Here is a 12,059-nt window from a genome sequence, read left to right as displayed (position 1 = left end):
AAGAATGCCAAAAGTTGTCTCCTTGAGCTTGCAACATTATACTTGCATTTCAGATTCCTTTCCTGTGTTCCTGTGCACACCTTAAAGTGAGCTGAGAGATTTATAATTACCAGAGTCTGCCATGGAAAAAAAAAATGCCAGAAGGAACCTACACCACCCACTGTAGAACTGTTCTTGGCATGGTGACGGAGGCGTGGCGCATCTGTGCGTGGCAATAGAAATTGTCAGGTCTTAAGTGGCAGTAATGCTAGGGGATACTTTTCTCCTTTGAGTTATATTATTATCTCTTTGAATGAGACATATCTTGGTTTTGAATCATAACTATAAAAAATGCCCACACCCATCTCACCCCAACGTATGTAAATTCTATTTCTCCCAAGTCTCCCAGCGATGAGAAAAGGCCACCGTCAATATTTTGAAAGTGGCTCGGCAGAAATGTTTGTTGAGTGCTGTGTTCAGTCATCAGGGCAGTCCAAGTGACACATTTTACAAGGCAGAACAAGAAATTTACCTCTTCAATATGGAGCATTTTGCAAGGGAGGCCGAGTTCTGGGGCAGACTAATGGTAAGTCGAATGAACTGTTTAAATATCAAGGGCATCATGCTGGGCATTTTCCTTGTGGCTTTTCATAAAATTAAGATGAAAGGGGAATTTATAATCAAAGGACTGTAGTCTCGCTCATTATTTTAAAGTGAAACGTGTCCTCTACATATCAAATGACATTAGCGATAAATGACTTTGAATGAATTGTTTGGGCAAAAGTTTTTCTAGTGCTTTTGATGAACCATACTGAACAGCTATGGGCACACAAAACGTGACCTTATGGAAGCAAAAAAAAAAACTAACTCCCTGACACACAGGGATTGTGAAGTCGAGCCAGGTTTTTAATGCAAATGAAACGCTTCTTAGAACTCTGTGTTGGATTGTTACTTTTGATCTCTTTGAAATATACTACTGTTAAGATTTTATAAATACATGTGTGTGCACGTGCACGTATCAGAAGTGCACAATAAAGGGGCACTGTAATTCTAATGCCTGTCTGAAACCAACGTTTACAGTTTTTAAACTAGACATGTTCTGAACTGCTGCCACCCTTTATGTCATTGGGAGCTGCTGAGTTTGCTTTAGAAGAATCGGTCAAGTTCCGGAAAGCCCCAGAGAGTGGCAGGTTCCCAGCCCTTGGGGATCCGGGCTGTCATCTCACTTTATATTCGAATACACTGGGGTTCCCTGCATGACCAACCCAGAGCGGGGCTGCAGGATCACGGCCCCAACCCCCTGCCCGGGGCTTTTTCAGGTGGGATAGCTCACTGTCCCAGAGCATATATTTTCATGTTGTTCTCTCCTTTCTAATGTGAACTGAAACTTCATTGGAAATAGAAGATCCCATCACAAACATAGGTAACTTTCAGATTGGGTGGTATAACAAATTCTCTTCCGGTGGCAGTAATGTGACCCGTCGGTCTGTTCTTTAGCAGTTTGACCTGTATTACCTGCTTTTATGATATGAAGCTGACTCCTAGAGCAAATTAAAACATTGGTTTCTAGAGTAATCCCTTCAGTTCATTAAAGAATGTTCACTATCTCTGATACTTTATGTTATAATGCTATATCTAACCGGCAAGCCATGTTGTATACTTTTGGAGAAGGGAGGGTAAAAAACAATGTGTTGTTCCCAAATGTAACTAAAAAGGTACAATTTTCAGGTCAATAGTCAAGCTTTTGGTACATCTACTTTTATTTATCCGAGTCATTCACTCATTTACTGTATTTCCCCGTGTATAAGATTCACCCTTTTTCGAAAAATTTGGGGTCTAAAGACTGGGTGTGTCTTATACAGTGGTTGTAGACTTTTTTACTTGCATTTCCCACTTTTTACCACAGATGACGAGTTGTGTGGATCTTATGATGAATAAAACTTGAGTCCAATAACTTTACATAATACTTTTTTTTTCAAATTTTGCCCCAAAATTAAGGTGCAACTTATACATGGGAGCATCTTATACATGGAGGAAATACGGTACTTAGCAAACAAAACCAATGATTGTATTCTGGAAACAATCATTTCTACGCGATATTTAGATTTTTTATTTTTATTATTTTTATTAGAAGCTGATTTTCTCAAGTTATAAAAAAAAATGAAAAGAGTATTTCCTGTATGCCCTCTGGGCAGGAAGAAATGTCTGTGCTCCAAGGGGCTGGGAGCTGATGTAGCATCAGGATCTGATTGGCTCAGGGGTCCTAAGATAGCCCATGGGACCAAGGTCAAAGCTGGAGCTCAGCAAATACACAAAGGGATAAGGTGTAAGCATCAATGCTCTTCTCCACTTAGACACCCCAGCCCCCGCCCAAGGAGGTTCCAGATAAGATACCTCAGTCACATGAGAGAATGTAGAAACGTAAGGTAAACCTATCATACACATTCAAGCTCACCTGTTGATCTGTTAAACTCTGATTATTCAAACTGCTATTTGGAAAATTCTCTCCTCTTTTGGAAGCTCTCAAGCCCCTGGCTCCGTCTCTGCCCTGACATGTTGTTACCACTTCCCTTGGCAAACAAGTCTCTCCTTAGCTCCTTCCAGGCTGTGCAATAGGTCGACTGGCAGCCAGCTCTGACACCTAGGGACAAGCATGGCCCTGAGCAGAAGAGACTGAAATTCATTCTGACCCAATGGCTGCGCAGGAACCTGTGTGAATCAACAGAAATGGAGTTTGGAGAACCTGGTATATTTGCCCAGCGTCTTTCTATCATAATTAACATACCCAAACTCTCTTGTGGTCAGCAAGTTGTTATCTTAAGTGCACAGCTGGTGAGACATAGAGATTTAATGATGGGCTTGGCACTGTCTGGTTCATGAGCAAGGTGGAAGTGAGAAATAGAAGCCTCTGCCCTCAGTGGCTGGCAACTTCATACAGAACGCTGGACATGTTCTCACTGCCTTCTCTGCCTGGAGGACCCAAGCCGCTTCTCCATGGACAGCTGCCTGCTTGCTCTCTGTTTTCAGGGCACTAGACTTCTTGTATGTCTGCACTCTTGCAGACGGCCTGTGTTGCTTAGAAATTCACGTCAGGCTGGATAATGCTTCTCTCAAAGAGGATGATCGTGGCCCCTGCAAGTTCAAATTTAGAAGCTGGCTTTCAAGTGCAGCTTCATATCCCCAAGGCTGTGTGATGTTCAAGGACGGCTGAGAGACCAGATCCCCGCCCTGCGTACAACCTTACCCAGTGGTTATCTGGGCCAGCTTCCACCAGGGTAAACAAATACGAGGGTGCATTCATAATTGGATGATGTGCAGTAGGCAGCTGTCAGCAGTGGGTGTGATTTGAGGGAAGTAGACATAGTAACCGGTTATGTAGTTCTATGTGGTCACCACCACCCAGAGATGCAAGCCAACTTTCTTTTTTCAAGCCTAACACCTCGTTTGTCCCCATCCCTTTTCTCCAAATGAGCTCATTTGAACAATGCATTTGGGTGTTTACCGAGCCCAGCCTCTGCATTATTCTACCGTTTCTGCAGAGAACACAGAGGAAAAAGGCATGCCCTTGACTCACAAAGGTCAAAATATAATTGAGAGACAAGATATACATACATGGAGTAATAAGAGAACAAAATAATATATACCATATCTTTCGCTCCATAAGACGCACTTTTTTTTCCCCAAAAGTGGAGGGGAAAATGACCGTGCGTCTTATGGAGCGAATGTTCATTTTTTTTTTTTTTTTTTTTTTTTTTTTTTTTTTTTTAGCTGCTGTGGGTTCCCAAACAACTAGAGTATTTGAACATTAAAGTCTCTTCTTACTTGTTAATAACTGTGCTAATGGTTGTTAATACTGCTGTTGAGTTTACATTGTTGAAATATTATTGTGGTATATTTTATTAAATATTTTAACACACCATTTGGTTCAGAATATTTTTTTCTTGTTTTCCTCCTTAAAAGTGTCTTATGGTCAGGTGCGTCATATGGAGCAAAAAAAATATGGTAATTAAGCAGCAGACCATTAAATGGAATGTGATTCTGAAGTCAGGAAAGTCAATAGGCTTCCTGAAGGAAATGGGACAAGAAGGGTGGACAGGATTTGAAGGAGAGTGGTGGGCATCCAGATGGAAGGGACAGCGTTGAGTGGATGCTGGCAGGCAGGGACACCCCTGCTCGTGGGACGGGACTGAGTGGTCGAACAGGAAATGCGTGAGAGGGACTCGGGAGAGTTCAAGTTGAGTGCGTCCTGGAGGCCCTTGGAGGCCATGCAGAGGCGGTTAGACGTGGTAGGCAATGGGAGCCATGGAAGGTGGTGACACGGTAGGCTGGCATGATAAAAGCAGTGTTTATAGGAAATCAGTCTAACCAGATAGGTTGGATTCTGAAGAATCTGGAGGCCTTTTAGAAAGCTATTGTTATCAGGTCTTAACATGAGAGGACAGTGGTCCCAGGCGAGAATGGGACAAATTGAATGGGTAGAAAGATGCGTATTTCTAAGGAAAAATATGGAATACTAGTTGATGAATCAGAACCTGAAGGGTGCAAACTACATGAAGTTAGCAAATTATGGCTACCTCGTCGAGGCGACAGTCAGCCCTTGCTCAGGCTAAGAGAGATGTCTAACTGTTCTCCTTAGATTGACTCCTAGGGCCAGCAAACCGTTCTCATACTTCTCTCTCTGTTTTGCAGTTATCCAAACCCTTTCCAGAAAATACTTTTGACATCAATGCCCATCCTGAGAGTTCAGGCCAAGGTTGCTCTTCTAGGCGACACTCTTGCTTCCTGGACCATTTTATACCCTAAGAGCCCCTCCTCTGTCACAGCGGGGTTCATGATATTGTGAGCAGATTCCCCAAGTTCTTCTTAGCAACTGTGTGCTGAACTTGAAACGTTTCTCTCCTCACTTCTTAGTTTTATTTCTGGTTAGTTTGCTCCCCTGATATCTAGTTCCTTGGCAGTGTGCTGCAAACTTCGGCGGACCACCTTTGCCATGCGCAGACGTGGCTGGACTGGTTCTAACAGCTCTGCTGGGAAATGAGGCACGCAGTTCACTTGAGAGTTTGAAAGGGAAACAATTTATTACCAGGATGCAGATCAAGGAATTGCATGTTCAGAGTGACAAGTCCTCACTGGTTTCAAGACAAATTTTGAATCCTAGAAGGAGAGAACTTTAAAAGACCATTGATGTGTTCTGTTTGACCTGAGGATTGTTTTTCAACAGTTATTTCCTTTCATCTTTGTGCCAGTGTTTAAAATTCAGGTTTTGACAGAGCCATCCAGAAACACGTTTCCTTGGGAAACAAAATCAAAAACTGTGACTGTGCTGGGTGGAGCTGAGCATTGTCCCCTGCAGATGGGGACACATTCTCCCCTCTATCATACAGTGCTTTTCAGGACCTGTACAGTTTTGAATTTATCATCTCAATCAACCAATTTCTCATTTTGCAGAGAGAGAAACTGAGGAACAGAGCGGTTAAATTCGTTTTCAAATATTACTCAAGAGGTTAGTAGCAGTACAGAGATTAGAACTGAGCTTTGCCGTGACACTTTGACCCTGTTTTCCTCCCTTTTGACCTGTAATTGTTTCCAAACACAAGACCAGAGAGGCTGTCCTGGCAGGATAGCCCAGTTGGTTAGAGCATCGTCACAGAGCACAGAGGATGCTGGTTCGATCCCTGGACAGGGTATATACAGGAACAGATTGATGTTCCTCCCTCTCTCTGCCTTCCTCTTTCACTAAAATCAATAGATAAAAAAATAAAATAAAAAGACTAGAAAGGTTGTCAGCCTGGAGGAAGGGGAGGTCGGCATGTGGGAATGTGCTCTCCTTTCTAAACGGATATTGACCAGGTGTTCTCGCCAGAGGAATCTGGGGAAATTCAGAATTACTCAGTTGTGACCCTTGGTGTAATTCTCTTTTATCTTATTGTACTTGCTACTTATAATTCCAACAAGAAACATACTGATAAAAAATAGGTATGTATGTGTTTTCTTGTCTGCTTTCCTCTCCTAAGCTCACTTGATTTCCATAGAGCTGTGGCCTGCTCTGTTAGTTCAGTCAGTCTCTCTCTTGAATATGTTAGAATGACATTGGGACTTGGCTAGAGCTCTTGTAAACGCTGCCTCCCGTGTAGCCAGCCATGCTGTGAAACCCACCAGCTTGCAGGGCTGGTGGGAGGGGGCCGCAATCAACCTGCTTACCGTTATTGATGTGGCTTCGGTGACCTCTGCCGCGTTTCTGTCCAGCGCGAGTCTGGAGGTGATTCAGAAAACACCTGCTGAAATCCTTGCAAGAAACGCACGTGCGTGCCAAGGCCAGGTGATTGGTGTCGCTCTTGAATAATGTGAAGGTCAACCTCTTGGGCTCTCCTTTAGTAGTTATTTTAATGAAAGTTGGAATTCTCTGTTGAGGGAATTATAATACTGACCGAGTGCAGCCTGGCATTTCTGATTTTTGCAGAATAATATTCAAAATACCCCTTTCACTAAAATAAAAGATGATTGGAGATTTTGCAGGGCATTTAGAATTGGAGGATGAAGAGAAAAAGAAAAAAGAGATTCTCTTTGAAATCCAGGAAAACTTAAATTTGTGTTTGATTTCTCCCTTTGCGACTTCCCCCTCATCCTCCTTAAAGTAACTCTATCTCTAGGGGCCTTTCTCTCTCCTCCCCAAACTCTTGGAGTTGTGGCTCCGGGAACAAGATCCGTTCCTTACATGGGGGAGGATGTTCCAGCCCCACCTTGTACGCTCCTGTCTTCAGTGCAGGTTCTCCCTCCCGTCTGCTATGGGAACACACGCCTTGGAAATGAGAGGCGCACACTCTGCAGAGGCCTTGGACAGGAAGAGTCCAGAGTAGAAAGTGAACCTCCATGAAAAGTTCAGTTGATCTAAGACTGCATTGATAAAATGCTATAGAATTGATACGGTATAATGAATGGATTAATGATGACTCAGTGATAATGACTAACATGTATGACAGATTTGGTAAGTGCTAGGAACTGTGCTAAGTAAGGCATTATCTAATTTAATCTTCATAACGTCCCTCTATCCCTCTAAAATGAATGAGATGATAGTCTAGCGCAGTGGTCCCCAACCCCCAGGCAACGGACCGGTACCGGTCCACGGGCCATTTGGTACCAGTCCGCAGAGAAAGAATAAATAACTTACATTATTTCTGTTTTACTTATATTTAAGTCTGAACGATGTTTTATTTTTTTAAAATGACCAGATTCCCTCTGTTACATCCATCTAAGACTCACTCTTGACGCTTGTCTCGGTCACGTAATACATTTATCCGTCCCACCCTAAAAGCCGGTCCGTGAAAATATTTTCTGACATTAAACCGGTCCATGGCCCAAAAAAGGTTGGGGACCACTGGTCCAGTGGGTTAAGATTTAGTTGTAGGCATGCAGTTTAAAAGGGATGCAGGCAAAACGAAGGGCATTGCAACGTGGGGGTGAGCCTATCTGGATAGAGCAGTGCTTCTCAGATTTGAGCCTGCCACAGAGCATCCTGGAAGGCGGGTGAAAGCACAGACGGTGGGCCCGTCACCGGATGGAGGCTCTGATGTGGTGATCCAGGGCGGGATCTAAAACTCTGCATCAGTCATGAGCTACCAGGGGATACCCGTGCTGCCGGGCCAGAGAGCGCACTACCAGGACTGCTGGCTCAGAGCTCACATCTATAGCACATGCGGGTGACACGACCTGGAATGCTCACCCTTAAGGAGAGACTGCTCTGGCCCTGCCCAGATAGCTCAGCTGGTTAGAGCATCATCTGGAAGTGCAGAGGTTGCTGGTTCAATCCCTAGACAGGGCACATACAGGACAGAGGGATGTTCCTGTCATATGCTCTCGCTCTCTGTCTCTCTCTTACCCTTCCCCTCTCTCTAAAATCAATACATAAAAAATAAAAAAAGAAAAAGAATTAGAGGCTGCACTGGGCACACAAAAGCCTCCTGCAGCCTAAAGAGCTGGAGCGTGGAGGGGATACCGAAGGTTTGAACAGGGACGAGGGGTGTGGATGGAGACAAGCGTAGGCTGAGAGTAAGGGGCGACGGATGAAGCGGACTGCCTTGGAAGCAGCAGACCAAGGAACCGGGAGGGGCTGCAGCAGCGGAGCGTGCAGGGCTGCCGGGATCACAGAGCGGTGGCCCTGAGGCTGAGTGCGGCTGTGGACAGGTCTCTGGGAGTGCGCAAGGAGTCAGGTGCTTTATTTTCAGTGCTGCCGGAAGCACCTATCCTCCAGCCCCCCCCCCCCCCGCCCCCACTGGCTCAGTTCTGCTGAGTCATCCGTTTATACTCACCAGCCTCGCCACTGATGGCCTTGGAGACGAAGGGCCCTGATGTGTAGGGTGACTAAGTAGCAGGTGAATACTGAATTAGATGGGTTTTTTTTTAATAATCTGTCATCCAAACTCTAAGGAATGTGAGAAGGGTCACTAGGTAAATTGATCCCAGTTTCTTCGCTTGTAGAAATTGTATACTTGGAGAGAGGAACCACTAAAAACTACCACGGGAGGGAATGCTCACATTGCGGGTCAGTGCGGCATTTCCTGGTGTGGCTGAGTCGGGCGTGCTTTTGGTCACCTCATCTTCCCTCTAGGTTTTGTCCAGCCAGTGGCTTCCCCTGGTTCCGTGAAATGGGTCACAGTGGCCACGGGACCAAAATGGCAAAGACACACAAAAACTGGGGCTGAACTCACTCTTTCTATCCCTTCCTGCAAATCTCACCCACGTGTGTCCTCTCTGAGTCCAAGGGGCTGTTGCTCCTGCCGGGTGATGGGTGAGCCTTTCGTGATCCTGAAAAGCCAAACAAGGAAGTGTTTTGGAAGGCGATGACCAAGCCCTGGCAGGAAGAGAGATAGAGGGAGGAGTTCGCAGATTATAAAGCAACCGGCACCCAGAGGTGCAGACTCCCAGGAGGAAGCACTTAATATGAAGTGCTAGAGAGAGGAAGAATAAAGCAAAATGGAAAGGACAGAGAGAAGTAGCATGTCTAAATTAAGAAGATCTAAATAAATTGGAGAACTATATTGTCAGGGACTGTCCCTGAGACAGTTAAAATAAAATCAGAGAGAGTTAGAAGCATGCTTCAGAAGAACCTTCACTGACAGGTTTAAATGGCCTGATTAGTAGATGATGTGATACTGTGTATGTAGAAACCTAAAGATTACACACACACACACACACACACACACAAAAGCTACTAGAATTAGTAAGTGAATTCAGTAAAATAGCAAGATATAAAATAAATATCCAGAGGTCAATTGCATTTTTATACACTAATAATGAACTATCAGAAAGGGAAACTAAGAAAGCAATCCAGTTTACAATTGCCTCAAAAATGAATAAATAGCCCTGGCCGGTTGGCTCAGTGGTAGAGCGTCGGCCTGGCGTGCAAGGGGTCCCGGGTTCGATTCCCAGCCAGGGCACACAGTAGAAGCACCCATCTGCTTCTCCACCCCTCCCCCTCTCCTTCCTCTCTGTCTCTCTCTTCCCCTCCCGCAGCGAGGCTCCATTGGAGCAAAGATGGCCCGGGCGCTGGGGATGGCTCCTTGGCCTCTGCCCCAGGCACTAGAATGGCTCTGGTCGCGGAAGAGCGACCCCCCGGAGGGGCAGAGCATCACCCCCCTGGTAGGCAGAGCGTCGCCCCCTGGTGGGCGTGCCGGGTGGATCCCGGTCGGGCGCAGGCGGGAGTCTGTCTGACTGTCTCTCTGTCTCTCCCCGTTTCCAGCTTCGGAAAAATACAAAAAAAAAAAAGAATAAATAAATAATTGAAATAGCTGGAATAAACTTCACCAAGGATGTAAAAGACCTGTACTCAGAAAATTATAAGACACTGAAAAAAGAAATTGAAGAGCATACAAATGAGAAGCATATACCACATTCATAGATAGGAAGAATTAACATTATTAATGTCCATACTGGCCCTGGCTGGTTGGCTCAGCGGTAGAGCGTCGGCCTAGCGTGTGGAAGTCCCTGGTTCGGTTCCCGGCCAGGGCACACAGGAGAAGCGCCCATCTGCTTCTCAACCCTTACCCCTCTCCTTCCTCTCTATCTCTCTCTTCCCCTCCTGCAACCAAGACTCCATTGAAGCAAAGTTGGCCTGGGTGATGAGGACAGCTCCATGGCCTCTGCCTCAGGTGCTAGAATGGCTCTGGCGGTAAGGGAACAATGCCCCAGATGGGCAGAGCATCGCCCCCTGGTGGGCATACCGGGTGGATCCCGGTCATGTGCAGGCAGAAGTCTGTCTGACTGCCTCCCTGCTTCTAATTTTGGAAAAATACCAAAAAAAAAAAATGTCCATACCACCTAAAGCAATTTATAGATTCAATGTGATTCTATCAAGATACCAATGGCATATTTCACAGAGCTAGAAAAAATATTCCAGAAATCTATATGGAACCAAAAAGACCCCAAATACCCACAGCAATCTTGAGAAAGAACAATGTTGGATGAATCATGCTACCTGATATCAAAGTAAACTACAAGACCATAGTAAACAAAACAGCACGGTACAGGCAGAAAAACAAACATATTGATTAATGGGACAAAATAACCCAGAACTAAACCCACACCTTTTTGGTCAATTAATATTTGATAAAGGAGACAAGAACATACAAAGGTAAAAAGAGAGTCTATTCAATAAATGATGTAGGGAAAACTGGACATATACTTGCAAAAAAATTGAAACTAGACAACCTTCTTACACCATACACAAGAATAAACTCAAAATGGATTAACAATTTAAATGTTAGACTTAAAACCATAAAAACCCTAGAAGAAAACATAGGCAGTAAAATCTCAGACATTTCTCATTACAGTATTTTCTCTGCTATATCAGCTTGGGCAAAGGAAACAAAAGATAAAATAAACAAATGGGACTAGATAAAACTAAAAAGATTTTGCACAGCAAAGGAAACCATCATCCAAATGAAAAGTCAACCCAGTGATGGGAGAGCCTATTCACCAATGATACATCTGATAAGGGTTTAATATCCAAACTTTATAAGGAACTTATAAAACTCAACACCAAAAAAAACAAACACAATTGAAAAATGGGCAAAGGACCTGAATAGACATTTCTCCAAACAGGACATACACAGATGGCCAATAGACATATGAAAACATGCTCAATGTTACTAATCATAGGAGAAATTCAAATTAAAACCACAATGAGATGTCACCTCACACGTATCAGAATGGCTATCATCAATAAATCAACACACAAGTGTTGGCAAGGAAGTGGAGAAAAGGGAACCCTTGCACTGTTGATGGTTGTGCAGGTTGATGCAGGCACTATGAACAGTTTGTAGGTTCCTCAAAAAATTTAAACTATAACTACCCTAAGACCCAATGATTCCTCTTCTAGGAATTTACCCAAAGAAACCCCAAACACTGAATTGTAAGAATATGTGCACCCCTATGTTCAGTGCAGTGTTATTTACAATAGCCAAGATTTAGAAGCTGACCATGTGTTCATCTGTGGGTGAGTGGATAAAAACGCGGTGGTACATTTACACAATGGAATACTATTCAGCTGTAAAAAAAAAAAAAAGAAGAAGAAAATCTTACCTTTTGTGACAGCATGATGGACCTGGAGACTATTATGCTAAGTGAAATAAGCCAGTCAGAGACAGACAAGTACCATATGATTTCACTTTTATATGGAATCTAATGAACAAAATAAACTAACAAACAAAATAGAAACAGACTCATTGATACAGAGAACAGACTGAAAGATTGAGGGATGGGTGAAAAAGGTAAAAGGATTAAGATAAAAAAAAGAGCCCCTCATAGATACAGACAACAGAACGGTGATTACCAGAGGGAAAAGGGGGTGCATGGAGATAGGAGAGGGTAAAGGGGGGCAAATCACGATGGGAGGAGACTTTACTTGGGGAGGTGAACACACAATACAATATTCAGATGATGTGTTATAGAATTATACACCTGAAACCTGTATAATTTTATTAACCAATGACACCCCAATAAGTTCACTTTAAGAAAGAAGAAATAAAAGGCCTGATTGAGTCTTTTCTGCCATCGCCTTCTGGATTTGCTTGCTAGCTATTTGG

General features: G+C 43.9%; 1 protein-coding gene across 1 annotated transcript in view; it reads left to right on the top strand.

The window, feature by feature from the left end:
* Positions 1 to 450: 450 nt before the first annotated feature.
* SASH1 (SAM and SH3 domain containing 1) overlaps positions 451 to 12,059 on the top strand; it is a 329,462-nt gene continuing 317,853 nt past the window's right edge. Inside the window, exon 1 of the mRNA XM_066373038.1 lies at positions 451 to 565. Within this exon, the coding sequence (XP_066229135.1) occupies positions 521 to 565 (45 nt within the window). The 5' untranslated portion in view covers positions 451 to 520. The remainder of the gene's footprint in view (positions 566 to 12,059) is intronic.

The sequence above is a fragment of the Saccopteryx leptura genome, chromosome 3, assembly GCF_036850995.1.
Source record: "Saccopteryx leptura isolate mSacLep1 chromosome 3, mSacLep1_pri_phased_curated, whole genome shotgun sequence".
In the NCBI taxonomy this organism is placed as follows: domain Eukaryota; kingdom Metazoa; phylum Chordata; class Mammalia; order Chiroptera; family Emballonuridae; genus Saccopteryx; species Saccopteryx leptura.
The sequence above is the reverse complement of the archived record's forward strand: the minus strand, read 5'-3'. Positions and strand labels throughout refer to the sequence as shown.